Source organism: Geotrypetes seraphini, chromosome 13 (genome assembly GCF_902459505.1).
Source record: "Geotrypetes seraphini chromosome 13, aGeoSer1.1, whole genome shotgun sequence".
Taxonomy (NCBI): domain Eukaryota; kingdom Metazoa; phylum Chordata; class Amphibia; order Gymnophiona; family Dermophiidae; genus Geotrypetes; species Geotrypetes seraphini.
In genome coordinates, this window is record NC_047096.1 from 76,337,463 (window position 1) to 76,356,661 (window position 19,199).

Genomic DNA, 19,199 nt, shown 5'->3' on the forward strand with positions numbered 1-19,199 from the left:
ATCAGTAATATCCAAATCACTTATCTTTCTTATGAAGATTTCATCGGCATTTCAGATCGCTGGCTACAACCACAGAATACATGTCATGAGGGATGGATCAGGCCGAAAATCCCAAGGTACAGTCTCCTAAGTAAATGAGGAGTGAATTCAAGGAAGCCGATGATGCAGTTCCCTGACACAGAAACAGTTTTGCCATAAAACGCAAGCCGTATCGAAATAAGAGTATGGAGCGGCGTCTTGAGCAGAATGAGACATAGAAACATAGAAAGTGACGGCAGAAAAAGGCCGAGGCCCATCGAGTCTGCCCACACCGCTGACCCCCCCCCCCCTATTTAATCGCTCTCTGATGACCTTTCCCTCGTAGAGATCCGACATGAACATCCCATCTGTTCTTAAAATCCGGCACGCTGCTGGCCTCGATCACCTGCACTGGGAGATTGTTCCAGCTGTCAACCACTCTTTCGGTGAAGAAGTATTTCCTGGTGTCGCCATGAAACTTCCCGCCCTTTATTTTCAGCGGGTGTCCTCTTGTGGCAGAGGGTCCTTTAAGAAGGACAGTGTGGAGTGATCTAAAACGCCGATGAAATCTTCACAAGAAAGATAAGTGATTTGGATATTACTGATCTGAAGTGACCGGTGTGAGAAAATTCAAGAGAAGAGGAATAAGGTGTGTTTTTTTAAAATTATGTATGACAAAAATGTGAAAAGTAATATACACTTCTCCCTCCGTATTCACGGTTTCTGCACTCGCGATTTCGACTATTCGTGGTTTTTTTGCATTATGGCTCCTCCCCCCCAAATTACATCATCTATGGCCGTCATCTCCACTGGGACCCGCCGCTGCCCTCCTCGAGCTCCTGTTGGCCGAGACCGTCAGGTGAGCTGGAATACTAATGAGAATTTGGGTCTGAGGCTCTAAGGAGAGGAGACAGGCTGGGCATCACTCAACCAGACAGTGCTACTGGACATGGGCACTAACCAGCCATTTTGGAACTGGGATACACTGGGGCATTCTGGGAAGAGTTGGAAAGAAACCGTAAGTTATGCAGGTGCCAATAATATTCATGATAACATAGTAAATGATGGTAGATAAAGACCTGAACAGTCCATCCAGTCTGCCCATATTTTATACTCGTTTAAAAAATACATGATTAGATTTTGTCTCTTTTTTGATATTTCTGGGCCATACACTGTAAAGTCTGGTATTGTCCTAGGTTCCAAATGCTGGAGTTGCCGTCCACGCTCACTCCAGCCTATCCAACATAGTAACATGACGGCAGATAAAGGCCAAATGGCCCATCTAGTCTGCCCATCTGCAGTAACCATTATCTCCTCCTCTCCCTATTGGCTAAGACTCTCTTAACATTTGCATCTCCTCTTCCTATAGGCTAAGGCTCTGTGCACCTGCATTGTGAGGTCATAGAGCTGCCCAACCGCAGTAACCATCATCTCTTTCTCTCTCTGAGAGATCCCACATGCCTATCCCAGGCCCTCTTGAATTCAGACACAGTCTCCGTTTCCACCGCCTCTTCCGGGAGACTGTTCCACAAATCTACCACCCTTTCCATAAAAAAGTATTTCCTCAGATTACGCCGGAGCCTATCACCTCTTAACTTCATCCTATGCTCTCTCATTGCAGAGTTTCCTTTCAAATGAAAGAGACTCGACTCATGCACATTTATATTACGTAGGTATTTAAATGTCTCTATCATATCTCCCCTCTCCCGCCTTTCCTCCAAAGTATACAGATTGAGATCTTTAAGGCTGTCCCCATACGCCTTATCACTAAGACCACACACCATTTTAGTAGCCTTCCTCTGGACCGACTCCATCCTTTTTATATCTTTTTGAAGGTGCAGCCTCCAGAATTGTACACAATATTCTAAATGAGGTCTGCATGATATTATTTATCTTGAGGCTTTTTCTCTACCCTTTTTCGATTAATGTAGATCTTGGCGGTTTAGCCCACTGCTGGTGTGTAACATTTTTCTCTAAGTATTTTGATTATTTTGTTACTACTGATTTTTTCTTTAGACATTTAAATACCTTCAAGGCGTAAATACACATGAGGTGAGTCTCTTTCATTTGAAAGGATGAAGTTAAGAGGAGATAGGGTCAAGAGTAATCTAAGGGAATTCTTTGTTTGGACTGTCCAGATATTCTATTAAGTGTATTCAAAATATTCGAAGCACTGCTATTATCATGGAGACCACTGGGAAAGAGAATTATTCAAAACTTTTATGAGAGCAGAAGACCTTTGAAAGTATGTGGAATAATTGTTCCAGTTGCCTCCATCTTTTGGATTATTGTAACATTGTTTATATGGGTATTACAAAAAGTAATCTCAGGATATTGCAAACAATTCAAAATACCACAATTATAGGGTTTTAAAAAGAAATTTGATAGAATTACTCCTCTGTATTTGAAATATCATTGGTTACCTATTTCTTATAGGATACAATTTAAAACCTTGACGCGGGTACATCAGGCTTTTTATTACCATCAACCTGAATATTTACACAATCTAACAATTCCTTATCCACTGAGGACAATATTGAGATCAACGCCGGACAATAGACTGGTCCTTCCCTCAACCAATAGGGCAAAGTAGGAATCAACAAGAAATAAGACTATTTATTTTATTGGTCCCCAATTATGGAATCATTTACCTCCTGATATTAGATTGGAGGTAACCATTTGAAACTAGACTAAAAATTTTTTATTTTGGTGAAGCATTTGATAAAGACGTTTCCATATCAGAGATCGCTCATATTTATTGCAACGTGAATCCTGAGATTGTTATATGGATGAATGTGATGTAATTCTTGCTTGTATGTTTAGAGGTGTATCTTATTATAATTGGAGTTCTTTCTATATCGAATACATATTGTAAACCGCATGTAAACCTGTCGTATGAACAGGCGGTATAACGAGTTTTAATAAAACATAAAATATCACAGAAGAAGGAAAGCTTTGAGGCAGCTGCCGGCAGCTTGTGAGAATGGCTGCCGCACTGGAGTCCCTCTGAAAAGGGAAGCTTTGATTTTGAAAGAGGCCCGTGAAGGTGAGAGGAAGGGAAGGCAATGGACCAACAAGGGGAAGAGATGCCGCCGTCCCCCTGGAGCTGTGGGGCCCAGGCAGCTGCCCTGTTTGTCCTCCCCTAACATTGACCCTGCAGATGATATTAGCATCAAATTGGGTTCAGCCTGCTTTATTTCCTGGCATTTTTTTAAAAGTCTAGAGCAGGGATGTCAAAGCCCCTCCTCGAGGGCCACAATCCAGTCGGGTTTTCAGGATTTCCCCAATGAATATGTATGAGAGCTATTAGCATACAATGAAAGCAGTGCATGCAAATAGATCTCATGCATATTCATTGGGGAAATCCTGAAAACCCGACTGGATTGCGGCCCTCGAGGAGGGACTTTGACATCCCTGGTCTAGAGGATGGGCAAATGGCAATTGTGAGAGTTGCCCTGAGGCAGACATACAGTAGACTGAAATAGTGGCTAGCATCGGGACTTGTGATGCACCAGGGAACTGATGAACTTTCTATGTTAGATGTTGTGTAGAATCATAGAGCTACATGGTGTGACCTGTTTTGCAATAATAGAGCAGGGAGAGACAATAATGATAAAAAAAGAGTCCACAAAATGCAAATTCAGAAGTTTATTTTGTGTCTGACAAATAATATCCAACAGATGAACATGGAATTACACACAGGCCCTGATTCTAGAAAAAGCACCTGCAGTTCAGCGCCAAGACTGGTGCACCTAGGCGATCTGGGCACCTATCAATTTTTAATTTGTTCAATCGCTGTCAATAGAACACAATTTAAATCAATTTTAAAATAATTTTCAAGTAGGCTTCTACACCAAGGTAGAGAAGGGACAAATTTTTCCCCGTCCCCACAGAAACTCATTTTCCCTTCCTGTCATGGCGAGTTCTTTTCCTCTTCCTGCCCCATTCCTGCAAGCTCCATCCTCATCTGCACAAGCCTCAAACACTTTAAAATCTTAAGTTTTCGAGGCTTGTGTGGTTGAGGCAGAACTTACAGGAATGGGGCAGGGACAGCGACAAAACTCGTGGGGACGGGCGGGGAAATTGAGTTCCTGTGGGCAGGGCAGGATTAATTCGTCGAGGGCCCCTAGGCACACAAGTACACTTGCCCCCCCCCCCTGCCCTGCCCCACCCCACCATACGCCCAGGCGGAAACAGGAAGCTGCGTCAGAGGGAAGCTTTGGGCAAGCAGCACCGCTTGCACAATTACAGTTCCCGTTGCCTTTCTTACCCGCGTTGCTTGCTTGTCTTACTTTCCGTCGATTGGGGGGCCCCGTTGCCAATCAGGGTGGGGGCCCGCATTGCCGATCGATGCTGGAGGGGCCCATTGCCGTTTGGAAAAAACAATGTTGATGCCCTACTTCATCGGGCCCTCCTGACCATTTCGGGCCCTAGGCACATGCCTACTTGGCCTATTGGTTAATCCAGCCCTGCCTGTGTCCCCGTGTCATTCTCTACCCTGAGGCACCTATCTGAAAAGTAGGTATGGTTAGTGGGCGGAGTTTGGGCATAGGATTGAGTTGGGTGCCAAAACCCCCGGTCTAATATACCGGTGCGTAACTTCTTAGGCGCTGCTAGGCGTGATTCTATACACAGTGCCGTAGATGCCATTTCTCTAAGCGCCTACCAATTTAGATGCCACTCATAGAATCAGGTCCACGGTGCTCAAGCAAGAGACTGAACAAGGCGCCATGCTTCAGTGAAAACGTCAGTGTCAGGTCTGTCCCTATTCCTTTCTCTATTGTGTTTGCTTCGTAGAGATCCCTTTCTCCTTTTTGTTGCATTTCGTGATCTGTTTTTCTTCACCAAAGTGATTTCCCCTTTCCTTTTATGAACACTTTGTGGTGTAGATTAATATAACAGACATACAAATCTTTTTGCTGTGCACGAAGCAATGGGGATGACGCATAAGGATAAATTGACTGGTGCTTTCAAACTAAGCCTGAAAGACCCTTTAACACATTAGAATTTTTATTAATGCTTCACGTATAGGATGGTTTTTTTTGTACATCAGGATTTATTGCTGCTTTACCGAAATATATTGGTCTATATTCAAAATGATTTAACCAGACAGAAATGGCCTGCTGACTGGTTAAATTGCTCTTTCGGGGCTATCTGCTAATTTCCAGGAGACATAACCATGAGAGAAAAAGAGATATTGGATCTGGTCCTAACAAATGGAGAGAGTATCTCTAATGTTCGAGTGGGTGCTCACCTGGGAAGTAGCGATCATCAAACGGTTTGGTTTGATATAACGGCTAAAGTGGAGAGCGGCCGCACGATACTTAAAGTCCTAGATTTCAAACGTATGGACTTTAATAAAATGGGAGAGTACCTGAAGAAAGAGCTGTTAGGATGGGAGGACAAAAGAGAAGTGGAATAACAGTGGTCCAAGCTGAAAGGAACTATAAAAATGGCTACGGACCTTTATGTGAAGAAAATAAATAAAAAACAAGAGAGAAAGGAAACCGACATGGTTCTCCAAACTAGTGGTGGAGAAAATAAAGGCAAAAGAGGTGGCGTTCCTGAAATATAAAACCCCCCAAGAAGATGAATACAGAAAGGACTACCGGGTAAAATTGAAAGAAGCCAAGAGGGAGATACCTCTGGCGAAAATACAGGATCCAAGGTAACATAGCTTTACTAAAGGTAAACCTTGTTAAATGAACCTGATTTAATTTTTTGATTGGATGACCAGAGAGCTGGATCGAGGACATACGCTAGATGTAATATACTTAGATTTCAGCAAAGCCTTTGACACGGTTCCTCATAGGAGGCTCTTGAACAAACTTGAAGGGCTGAAGTTAGGACCCAAAGTGGAGAACTGGATTAGAAACTGATTGACGGACATATGCCAAAGAGTGGTGGTTAATGAAGTCGCTCGGAGGTAGGAAAGGTTAGTAGTGGAGTCCCTCAGGGTTCAGTGCTGGGGCTGATCCTGTTCAATATGTTTGTGAGTGACATTGCTGAAGGGTTAGAAGGAAAGGTTTGCCTTTTTGCTGATGATACCAAAATTTATAAGAGTAGACACCGAGGAGGGAATGGAAAACATGAAAAATTATCTACAAAAGTTAGAGGAATGGTCAAAAATCTGGCAACTAAAATTCAATGCAAAGAAATGCAAAGTAATGCATTTGGGGATTAATAATCGGAAGGAGCCATATATGCTGGGAGTTGAGTGGCTGATATAATTGGATAGGGAGAGGGACCTTGGGGTGATGTGCCCGAAGATCTAAAGGTGAAAACACAGTGCGACAAGGCAGTGGCTGCTGCCAGAAGGATGCTGGGCTGTATAAAGAGAGGCGTAACCAGTAGAAGAAAAAAGGTGTTGATGTCCCTGTACAGGTTGTTGGTGAGGCCCCACTTGACGTATTGTGTTCAGTTTTGGAGACTGTATCTGGCGAAGGACAAAAAAAGGCTTGAAGTGGTCCAGAGGAGGGTGATGTAAATGATAGATTTGTGTCAAAAGATGTATGAGGAGAGACTGGAAGCCCTGAATATGTATACCTTAGAGGAATGGAGGGATAGGGAAGATATGATTCAGATGTTCAAATACTTGAAAGGTATTAACATAGAACCAAATTTTTTCCAGAGAAAGTAAAATGTAAAACCAGAGGGCATAATTTGAGATTGAGGGGTGGTAGACTCAAGAGCAAAGTAAGGAAATAATTTTTTACGGAGAGAGTGGTGGATGCCTGGAATGCGCTCTCGAGAGAGGTGGAAATGAAAAAAGTGATGGAATTCAAAAAAGCATGGGATGAACACAGAGGATTTAGAAGCAGAAAATGATAGTAAATATTGAAGAACTAAGGACAGTTCTGGGCAGACTTGCACAGTCTGTGTCTGTATTTGGCCGTTTGGTGAAGGATGGGCTGTGGAGGGCTTCAATAGCTGGGAGGGTGTAGATGGACTTAAGTGAGCTTTGACAGAGACTTCAGTAGTTGGAACTTAAGCTTTGGATTCTCGCCTAGAAATAGCTAAGAAGAAAAAAAAAACAACAAATTTTTAAAATTGAATCAGGTTGGAAGGATTAGATGGACCATTCAGGTCTTTATCTGCCGTCATCTACTATGTTACTATGTTATTACTAATGAAAATTAGCGATTAGATGTTTTGGAGGGCATTCCAGGGACGGAATCAGCACTTGTCCAGCTAAGGGCTGATATTCAGCACTTGGGGAGAATGTAGCATAATGGTTAAAGCTACAGCCTCAGCACCCTAAGGTTGTAGGGCAAGTCACTTAACCCCCATTGTCCCAAGTACATTAGATTATGAGCCTGCCAGGACAGACAGGGAAAAATGCTTGAGTACCTGAATAAATTCATGTAAACCGTTCTGAGCTCCCTGGGGAGAACAGTATAGAAAACTGAATAAATAAGTTAAGTGGCCAGGGTGACCACAAAAAGCACAGACCAATCTTTATTAACACATGGCCAGTTAAGTTCTTAATTGACTTAAACTAGCCATGTGTTAGCAGGTTCCGCATAAACCGGATATTCAATGCCGAAGGCCGGACATGGCCCAGCATTGAATATCCAGGAATAATGTTGGCATCAGTGAGCAAAACACTTACCGCTGCCGACTATTTACTCCCAAAGCATTCACACTTGAATCAAGGGGTGGCCAACTGGCTCCAGGTTCACCAAGCCCTGTTTGCCCCATTAGCTGCTGGACCATTTATCTCTGATTTCCCAATTGTATTCCCCATGAAATGCAAGACTTCAAGTTCCTGCATGGTGTAGGCTAAAACCTGGACTTGATCAACCATACTATGCAAATGTGAAATTACTTGCAGCCTACCTCTTACAAATTCCGGCCTCCATTTTGTCTACCTCTTTGCTTCCTTCTATTCTGATAAAATGTTCTATGACAGGGATGGACAACTCCAGTCCTCAAGGGCCGGAATCCAGTCGGGTTTCAGGATTTCCCCAATGAATATGCATTGAAAGCAGTGCATGCAAATAGATCTCATGCAAATTCATTGTGTAAATCCTGAAAACCCGACTGGATTCCGGCCTTCGAGGACCGGAGTTGCCCAGCCCTGTTCTATGATGTCCTGAAATCTCATAAGGGCAGGGCATGATGGGGCCCAGCCAGGACAGACTTTAGGGGAAGGCCCCTCAAAGCTTGCTTGCTGGTTGTCCCTCTTTCAACTTCAGGCAACTGGGGCCCAGGGCAATTGCCCTGTTTGTTGACCTCTAATACTGGCCCTGCATGAGGGTGAATATTTAGTTGCAGCTTACTTGCAAAAGCATATATGGGTACGTCATTTGTGAATCTTGCCACCGCCGAATATACACGGATAAAAATTTACAGATGTCTTACTTGTATATCTTTAACCCTTCTCAGAATAACCCCAGCCTGACCTCAAAATCAATTTTGGGCCTATATTGACCTATGTAGTGTGATGGAATTGAGTACGTCCCATCTCAGTTTGAAAGGCAAAAAGGGAAATGCTACTTAAAACAGTGGTTGATAAATATCCCATTTGAACAGATTGACAGGAGGGAACTATCTAATAATCAATGGTTTCTGAGGGGCGGGGCTCTGAGAGTGGGATGGGTGGAGTCCTGAAATAGCCCAGATGGTTTAAAAGTGTGACTCCCAAATTGCTGTGAGAAATCTCCATTGACAGAAGACATGGAACTAGAGGTAAACGCGAGAAGGGAATGGTTGAAGAGTAAATACCTATTGTTGCATTTTTCTGTTTTTGAACTGTTCTAAAGAACTCAGCTGTTTACATGAGTGAAATATTTTTTGCTTGTGAGCATTGAACAGTGTTTGGGGTTATTGTGGGTGGAGTCTAAGGTATAAATATGCAGAGCTGCTATGATTATATTTTGTTTGAGTGCTGTATGACTGTTTGAAAGAGGTTGAAACGGTGATGAAGAAATATTTTTAAGTGGGAGATGCTGGGAGGAAGTTTGAAAATGACCTGCTGGAACTGCATTTAAGTGGCTGCAGGTTTTTTGTGTGTGCATAGAATTTGCACTGGACTATTGATACTGTTTGGATATTGGATATAATCATATTTATCTGGACAGAAAACATCTTGAAAGCATCTGCAACAGGGGATACCTATATTCATTCTTCCCTTAAGTCAGGGGTGTCCAATGTCGGTCCTCGAGGGCCGCAATCCAGTCAGGTTTTCAGGATTTCCCCAATGAATATGCATGAGATCTATGTGCATGCACTGCTTTCAATGCATATTCATTGGGGAAATCCTGAAAACCCGACTGGATTGCGGCCCTCGAGGACCGACATTGGACACCCCTGCCTTAAGTAGATATAGGAACCTATATTGGATTATCTTCAGTGATATTCCACAAGTAAATCAAAGAAGGATTACCAAAGGGGACTAATCATGCTAATAGCCAAAATTTCTCCATATATCATCCTGGCATTTAACAAAATCACTTATGTGCTGGCCAAATAAGGGGTTTACAGCATTTGTTCTCCAAGGTATTCTTATTACAACGTTCACAGGTGTGCTGTACAAAGTGCAATTACATCACCCATGCCATTTTAAAGTGGCACCATGTTATTGAGAATAGATTGCATTGTTCCACTCCATCTACAAATGTATATGTGAATGAAGGCCGGACTAGGACTGTCTTACTCTTATTTCGGAAGGCTTGCAGTCCTACAGCGATCCTAGTTTAGGGAAAATAATGTATTGTCCAGACATTTCAGAATGATCCAGAAACATATCAGACGGCACTTTGCCTCTTCCGATGGGAATTTAGTCTTTTCGCTCCAAGGTAGGGAGAACGAGAGGGCACTCTCTCTAAAGTTGAAAGGGGATAGATTCCGTACCAACGTAAGGAAGTTCTTCTTCACCCCGAGAGTGGTAGAAAACTGGAACGCTCTTCCGGAGTCTGTCATAGGGGAAAACACCCTCCAGGGATTCAAGACAAAGTTGGACAAGTTCCTCCTAAACTGGAACGTCTGCAGGTGAGGCCGGACTCATTTAGACCTAAGGGCTGCCGCATGAGCAGAATGGACCACTGATCTGACCCAACAGCGGTAATTCTTATGTTCTTATATAACCTATTTTACCTGCTCAGCCATTTAGCCTTGAAAGGTAATATAATGGATAATCTGGGATGTGACGCTTATCTGCTCATTCTACGCCATGCCAGAGGTGAAGCTTTACACTGGGACAACAGACAGCAGAATGGGTTTGCATGGGGGAAAAAAAAAATCAACTTCTGTCATTCCATTTTCAGTTCTGTAAATCCTGGTTTTACTGCACATACAAGGTTAAAGCCTTACAATCTCTTCCTTTTGTTATTCCTTTTAAAAAGAAGAAAGTATCCACGGCTATACTTTTGAATCTCGCATATAAAGCGGTTTAAATCCAAAGCAAACATGCCTTCACATGTATGTGTGTCTATATTTCCATACACACACATATACATATATGTGTACATACATGCACTGTGACTGTTCTGCATGTGTTTTTCAGAGTGTGGGTGTGTATGTACCATTTCTATACACGCATGCACAGGGATTTGTTTCACACATGTGGAGTAACTCTTTATTCCTACATCGAGTTAGGCCCTTGCCTTCACTGGTTGTGAGAGAAGGCCTAAAACTGAGCTGTGTTCATTCATGGCATAGAAAGGCTCTTGTTATTTCTCCCACCATGTAGAAAGAGAGAGACCAGAGGGAGAGAGAGAGAGTGTGTTTCTATGAGCAACACATCAGGAGCACAGTATACGCTGCCAGGATTTCAACCTTTCGTCTCCCTGGCAAGCATTTATGGCTTTTTGTGAGAGGTAAACATGACATGGAATCTGGTCCTTAAAAGCTCTTGCCTTATATAAGTCTATAAGGTGCCACCCAGAGCTGGCTCAAGGGACTGTGGTATCCTGAGCCAACTTTTACATTGGCTTACTAGCTCCTCCCCCCACCCCCTCCCAATGCTGGTGATAAGGGGTACCAAAATCCTGAATCTCAATTTGGCATTTCTAAACTGTCTAATGCAACTCCTGGGACATAATGATAAGCTAATAATTAGAGAATGGCACGGGGACAAGATTTTTCCCCGTCCCCGTGGGCACTCATTTTCCCGTCCCCGCAAGTTCTTTTCCTGTCTCTGCCCCATTCCTGCAAGCTCCATCCTCATCTGCACAAGCCTCAAACACTTTAAAATCATAAGTGGTCGAGGCTTGTGTGGTTAAGGCAGAGCTTACAGGAATGGGACAGGGACAAAACTCACGGGAACGGGACAGGGAAATTGAGTTCCTGTGGGGACGGTGACAAATTTGGCCCCCATGTCATTCTCTACCAACAATGAACTACTTGGAATTGTAGCTATGTATTTATAACTGTGACCCAACTGCATAAAAAGGTGGTTCCCAACACTGTCCTGGAGGTCCATCAGCCAGTCAAGTTTTTGGGATTGCCTTAATGAATATGCATGGGAGAGATGTAATGGAGTGACTGGTCTGCAGATCTGGTCCTTGCATATTCATTACCTGACCGGCTGGTGGCCCTCCAGGACAGGGTTGGGAACCAGCGGTATAAATACCGGTAACTGCAGTGTTCTCTACCTGTACTAGTAACTCTACTGAATGTCGGTGTCACTTCCTGGGTAACTGACCCAACCTCTTGTAATGTAATCCGACCTCGAATAGGTAAAGGCGGAATAGAAAACCTGGTTAACAGAACAATTCTCCCTTCCCGCTTGCAGAGAGGGGGAGATGCTGGACTGGGATTTTGGCGCCCTTTTTCACCTGGTTCATAGGTTGAACCGACCCTGGTACCACCTGCTTTTTAAAAATTTTTAGTAACGTGGAATATCCTTCTTAGTGTCTTCTTTATTAGGGAAGACACATTCATCCTGTCTACAATATTGGGAAAGACGTGTAGATTATGTCTGCATCACTAGGATAGATATATGTGTTCATAGATGTTGCAAAGGAAGACTGGCCCATCCTACCCATATCACAGTAAATACACCCCTATATCTCTGGGGTACACAAAGTCATCCCTTCTGTATTACTCTGGAAGGCAGTCTCTTCCTTTTTGCATGTCACTGTGGATGTTATAATAATCCTTTTGGCATCACCAGGGTTGGCATGCTCTTTTCTACTGTGTCATGGGTAAGATATACCCACCCTCTTCATGTTACTGCAGAAAATACACTCGGGGAAAATTCTATAAGAGGTATCTACAATTAGGCACCTAAATTAATTAGTAAATTGGCTTCAATAATATGGTTTAACAAGCTCATAAATGGAAGAAAAAAATGTAGGCGGCCTTTTATGAAGCCGCGTTAGGCTTTTTTATCGACGGCTCTGGCGGTATTAGCTCTAATGCTCATAGGAATTCTCTGCGCGTCCAAGCTTTTACTGCCATACCCAGCGATAAAAATAAAAAAAGCTTAACATGGCTTCATAAAAAGGGGGGGGGGAGGGGGTTAACTGAGAGATAGGTGCCTATTTTAGGCACAGTTCTTCAAAAGATAGGCAGATACCAAAGTAAGCGTGTTTAGGGGTGGAGAAAGACTTAAGGCGCTGAAGGACTTAGACGCCTGTAATGTAGGCCTTGAAAACCCTGGCCTGTATTACAAGCGCCTAAGTTTTAAGTTAGGAGTGATTCTGTAATAGGCACCTCTCTTTTTAGGCGCCAATTACAGAATCTGGCCCTCGGTGCCTTTTATATTGCCAGAAGAAATATGTCTGAATGATCTGAGGTAAATTATCAGCATGGTGCTAATGGTATTATTTTATATGGATAAGAAGACAGCCATATAAAGTTCCAGCAGCAAGATCAGTATAAAAATGCTGCCGATGTAAATGCATAACATTATACAGCTATCTCATCCATACAAAATTGTACCTACTATTTATACATCTAAGTTATATGGATAACTTATAAAGACATTGGCTGAAAATGGCTGCTATCTGTATAACTTTGTAGCCTGTTCCGTGTTCAAGCTGCTTATTTTGCCTGCAAAGCCATTCATGAGGCCAAATGTGAGCCACCCTCCAGGTGGGAAATATTTAAAAATGCAGTTGGCTCCTTCTGCTGGTCATATAAGTCCTTGTGGACAGTTTAGGTTATTTCATGAAAAGAACCCCCCCAGTAAGGGAAGCAAACCACAACGCAACAAGTAAAAGCTTGCCAGAATACCGTCACACAGGGGTCTGTCTTCCCCACCTAATTTGTGTTTGGGCATTGGCAGTGGAAGCGTTCCACCACTTGTGACCACCACTGCTGCGGCATCATGAACGGAGTTCCCAGGGCAGAGCATAGGTAGGGTTACTAGCTGTCCAGATTTACCTCACATGTCCCCTGTCACACATTCGGTTTCTGCTAAACTGAGCATATGCAGGGGATGGGGCGCTCTTGCACATGCTTGGTTTTGTGGAATCTGAAAATGTGCTGGGGGGTTGGGAAGGGAAGGCTCTGCACGGAGGTGGTAGAGATTACAGGTTGAGGGATTCTCACCAGCTCAATTAAGGGGGAGACAAAGAGCAGCAGCAGGGCGAGGAAAAATGCTGTGCCCCCCTGCCTTGTGCTCTGACAACCCTGAAATTCAAGGTCCGACTATGGGCTAGATTCACAAACCTGCCCGATCCATGTCCGATCCGGGCAGGTCCGATGCATTCATCAAAATCCAATATGCAGATGGAGGCGATTGGAGGAACACTCCCATCTGCTGGCATGGATCGCTGGTGTGCGATCCTGACACAGGCTCAACCATCTATAGATGGTCTGTGCATGCCTGTCCGAACTGCAACTTTTTTTTTTTTTTTACTTTTAACTTTTTTGCCCAGCGAGCCCGTGTTTTAACCCGCGGGTTAAAACCATGGGCTCGCAGTTTTGGGAAGGGCAGGAGAGAGATTCGGGGGGGGGGGGGGGGGGCGGCAGGCAGGAGAGATCTGGGGATGAGCAGGCCAGGGCGGCGATTCGGGAGAGAACAGGGTGGATTTGGGGCAGAGCAGGCATGAGAGATCCGGGGAAGCGCATCGGGGCGGCAGGCAGGAGAAATTCGGGGCAGCAGAGAGCAGGGTTTCAATGGAGCTGGAGAGTTGGAAAGCCGTTTGCAAGTGGTCTCCAGCAGTCGCTTCTTCAGCTGATCGGCCAGCCCAGTCGGTTTCAAAAATTTGTTTGGTGAATCGTGTCCCTGTCTACTTTGCATGCATTTCCCCTCATTTGCATGCACGGATTGGAAGCGGATCGCAGGAGAGGTTAGTGAATTGGACCGGAGGGACATCTGATTGCAAAGGGGTCACAAACCAATTGGTATGCCAAACCAGTTCCAAAACATAAATCACTGTGAACAGAAAAACTCTCAGTGTAAATCTATGTCAATTATTTGGCTTGATCATCACGCCCATAAGAACCATCACAGGCAAATCTTAAAGCGCGCTCTAACATTGTAGAAATGAACCAGGAGAAAAGGCCCACCATGTCTGTAGACAATAAGCCACACAAAGTGGGCTAATAAAAATTGAAAAAGGCCGCCAGTCGACGCGAGGCTAAAATAAAACAAAGTTTTTTTTTTTATTAACACAATGATTATTGTTTTGGGACCAGGATGTGATATCGGAAGGGAGCCGAGGTGGAAGATGCTGCTTGCACATACACAGGGGGGGGCGAAGGTGGCGCTCAAGCGGTGGGAAGAATGGGGGGGGGGGGGCGGTTTCCAGCGACCTCCCTCGCTATGTACTGAATCCACTACTCTTACCCTTCAATGTTTGTTGTATTCCAAAAGTGTCCTAAGGAACAGTAGAAGTACAAATGCTGCTAGACTATTCACCCCTTTCTCCAAAGGTTAAGTCCTGCAATTTATCTGAATATTACTTGCATTGCTGCTATAACTCATTTAAAATACTTCAGACAATGAAACGGTTCTATCACTTAGAGTGAATTTATAGGGACTGATATTCAGCTGGCCATATGCAGTAGAGAATAACACAGGGACCAATTTGTCCCTGTCCTCTTCCTGTAAGCTCTGCCTTAACCGTACAAGCCTCGAACGCTTAGGATTTTAAAGTGTTTGAGGCTTGCACAGATGTGGATGGAGCTTAGGCATTGGTGGAATGAGGCATTATGACATCACAATCAGAGCTCTAGAATGTTGCTACTTAGGATTTTAAAGGGTTTGAGGCTTGTGCAGATGAGGACGGAGCTTAGGCATTGGTGGAATGAGGCATTATGACATCACAACCGAAGCTCTAGAATGTTGCTACTTAGGATTTTAAAGTGTTTGAGGCTTGCGCAGATGTGGATGGAGCTTGCAGGGACAAGAAAAGAACTCGCTGGGATGGGACGGGAAAGTGAGTTCCGGCGGGGACGGAGAATAATTTGTCCCTGTGTCATTCTCTAATATGCAGCATTTTGCCCAGAAATTCAATGCTGGGCTATGTTCGGGCACCGACACTGAATTTCCAGGTTTACAAAGCCAGTTAAGTGCAATATTTAGCTCTTAACTAGCTGTGCTGAACTACATAAAGATGGGACTGACCAGTGGCATAGCAGGGGTGAGTGGCGCCCTCTTCCTGAACCCTCCGCCTTCCTCATACCTTTTTAACTCTGGCGCAAGCTGCCACCAACTTACTGCTCTCGTCAACTTCGGCGCTCTCTCAGATGTTGCTTCCTAGGCGCCGGTGATGGCAGAGAGGGCCAAAGCCGACACGGGCAGCAAGTTGGTAGCTGCTCATGTCCAAGTTAAAAAGGTACGGGGGGAAGGGACGTGCATGGGGCGGAGAGCAGGGGGGGGTGCTGGCGCCCAGGGCAGACCGCCCTCCTCGCCACCCCACCCCCCTTACTACGCCACTGGGACTGACTTTTATAGGGTCCTATTTATGCAGGTACCTTGGCAGGTTAAATGCTGAATATCGGCGCTTAACCAGCCAAATGCTAACTCCGCCCCTAGAACCCCCCAAATAGACAGTTTAGCAGTTGGCACTAGGCAAGAAATTTTCAGTAGTGCTCACTGCTGAAAATGACCGGTTAGCCTCCCCCCTCCCCCCCCGGGCAGGCACTTTGAACAGTAGCCATTTCTGGCCGGTTAAATCGCTTTGAATATTGACCCGATTAAAATTTAGCAAACTATCTTATCCACTGGAAATGATGCCGCTGTAGGAGAGACTTTCACTTAGCCGGATTTTGGCACAAAGCTTGAGCACACATAAGAATGGCCCATGACGGTGTATTTGGGAGTGTGATAAATTTACACCGGCGGCTTCTCCTCACCACCTATTATATTCACAGTGATTCATGCTTTGGCAATACTTTCCGGCTGCAATAGTATTCTAGCAAGCTTTTACTTTTTGCTCTGTTTAGGACCAGGACAAAAAAAAACAAATCTCTTCTATACCAGCAGAGACAATTCACCCTGTGACATCACCGATGAGGTTGGCTCATAGGCATTGGTGGAATAAGGCATTATGACATCACAATCTCAGCTCTGAAACATTACTATTATTTGGGTTTCTGCCAGGTACTTGTGATCTGGGTTGACCACTGTTGGAAACAGGATATTGGTCTTGATGGACCTTTGGTTTGTCCCAGTATGGCAATTTATTTTTTTTTTTTTAATGTATTTTGCATGACTTAACCCCCTTTCTGCAAAATTTAGCTATGTTTAGAGGCCAAATCGGGCTGTGTAAATAGCCGGTTTATCTTTGGCCACTATAAACATAGCTGGCCAACACTGAATATTGATTTAGTCGGCTAAGTTTATAACAGCAAAAAAAAAAGAAAATTCAATGTCTGCCACTGGAAATGACCTGGCATTGAATATCTTGGCTGAGTGCCGACTACAGGAATCAGTTGGCTAATTCCCGCAGTCTGAATATCAGTCCCACTATATACAGTCCTTCACTGTTTATACAGACATTCTTGTCGGTCCACACCCATATGCCGTCTTGGCATTACATACGATATTATTGGAACAAAAAGCAGATTAGAAGAAAAGTCATTTAAAGATATGTATTCAGCACAACAATTAAAATAGACAGTAGCCCAACAAGGCCATGTTTTGCCCCTTTTGGGGGCTGCATCGGGCACTACAGAGATCAATAGGTGTAAAACTCAGATGTCACCTATGTGGTAACTACTATAAGGTAAAAAAAAAATAATCAATCCTCTATACAGCAGACAGTATGAAGGGCCTTGTTATACAGAGTCTCAATAGCGCCTGTTGTAGACCCCATAAGAGATGAAACAAGGCCGTGTCGGGCTAATTGTTGTGCTGAATAAATATCTTGCCTCAACTAGAGATTGTGCATTTTTTTTATTTAGTTCCATGGTTGTGGAATAATTTACCTATAGAATTGAAAAAAGCAGACTTGTATATAAACTTTAAAAGACATCTAAAAGCACATTTTTTCCACTTGGCTTTTTCAAATTGAAGAAACGAGTTTGGGATTGTAATCTGAATCTATGTCGTTATTAATTGACTTTTTAAGAACATTTTTAGTTTGTATTAATTAGTTAATTTTTATTATTGATATTTGATTGTTATAGAATTTTTTTTATGTATTTAAAAAAAAATCTTTTCTTTTTTTTTTTTCTTTCCTTTTCTATTCTTGAATGGAGTTCTTTTCAAAAATTGTTCTGAAATATATATTATAAACTGCTTGGATCCTTTTTTGGCTATTACGTGGTATAGAAAGTTTTTAATAAACAAACATCTATTTAAAGGACTTTTCTTCTGATCTGCTCTATTGATCTCATCACACTGGATCTTGTGGATCGATTGCCCTGTTGGGGTTTTGTTTTGGGACCTGATTATGTACAGCACTGCCTGTGGAAAAAGGAGGGCGTCGTTATATCCAGAGGAGGTACACATGGTTTTACCTCACTTGCTCCTATGCTAAAAATGTGTATCTGCGTTGAACTCCTCGATAATGTGCTCCCTGTGCAAATATACTCACATGTGTGCAAACGGATCTTTTAAAAGATACCCCAAAGTCCAAAACACATTCAGTCATATAGAAACCATCTCACCCTGAAAACACTTATATTGTTATAAAAAAATGAAAACAACCCCCCCCACCCCACTACTTCCATTCAAAAGGAAAACAAAATGAAAAGAATCCACCCCCTCCCATCCCAATCATCAACCAGCCACAATATGTGGCCCCTGTAAACTTATATCCTTCATGTAAATAAATCAGAGCTGACACAACTGTGGTGTCCGCAGTGTGTGCTCTGTATTTGTCCACACTTAGCAGATCAGTCCAGTGCAGGTAGAGTGGGCGTTTTTTCCAGCAGAAAAATTTATTGGCATTAACCTGGGCCCAAGATATAAAGATCAGCATCGTTCTCAGAAGGATAAAATGTACACCGGCATTCCTCTAAAAAAAAAAATCCCTAGGATGCCACCTTGTTTCAAAGATATAGGTACATTAAGAGAGTGAGGGATGTTCTGTTGCAGGTGGGTTAGGGGGACGCATCTGTTGCATTTTGGAACAGTATCTTTCATCCCCACCCCCACTGGTACCCCAGGCTGCCGTCGCATTATTCCAGCGGGTCGCCGTGTTCCAGGCCAAGGTCACTAACATTTGTTGTCGGGAGGTCCTCGTCCTCCTCCATCTCATCGTCCTCCTCCATGTCTTCCTCCTCCTCCTCGTCTTCTGTTCCATCCAGGGAGTCATCGTGAACCGCCAGCATGGCCTGCTGCATGGCGAGGGTGGCGCTGTCGGAAGACAGGGATTGCAGGTTCTCCATATTAATGGATCCTGCAAAGAAAGGACAGATGCTTTTCTGAGACAGCAAGCGGCAGACTTGTTACAGATTTTCTTAGAGAATGTAAGAAAATGAGCCTTTAAGAAGGAATGGCCTCTCGGAGAGTTCTGGAAAGGATTTCTGGGGAATGCATGCAACATCTCATAGGCAGACCCCCTTGTGGAGCCCACTCATTCTTATTTGATAGCCAACAAGAACTCCTCCATAACGGGAAGAGGGTGAGGATATGTTGCTGTGTTAGGAAAACATCTATTTATAGGTCATAAGAAAAATGAATCCGTTGTACACATGGGAATCCTTAAAGGCTGCCTTCCTCCCAAAAAAGGGGTGTAAATAACAACTAGACCATCAATGGGCTGGTAAACATATTTTTGTGATATAAGCCCCTTTTTATTTATTTATTACACAAGATAAATAGACTGGTGGGG

General features: G+C 43.6%; 1 protein-coding gene across 16 annotated transcripts in view; it reads right to left on the reverse strand.

Annotated features, from left to right (window-relative positions):
* Positions 1–18,139: 18,139 nt before the first annotated feature.
* The window catches only part of PKNOX2 (PBX/knotted 1 homeobox 2), a 424,329-nt gene continuing 423,269 nt past the window's right edge, over positions 18,140–19,199 (reverse strand). For 15 of the 16 annotated variants that reach the window (XM_033918096.1, XM_033918094.1, XM_033918101.1 and 12 more), the window contains one exon: positions 18,140–18,764. In XM_033918096.1, the coding sequence (XP_033773987.1) occupies positions 18,544–18,764 (221 nt within the window). In that variant the 3' untranslated portion in view covers positions 18,140–18,543. The remainder of the gene's footprint in view (positions 18,765–19,199) is intronic. The other variant, XM_033918103.1, reaches the window with a different exon arrangement.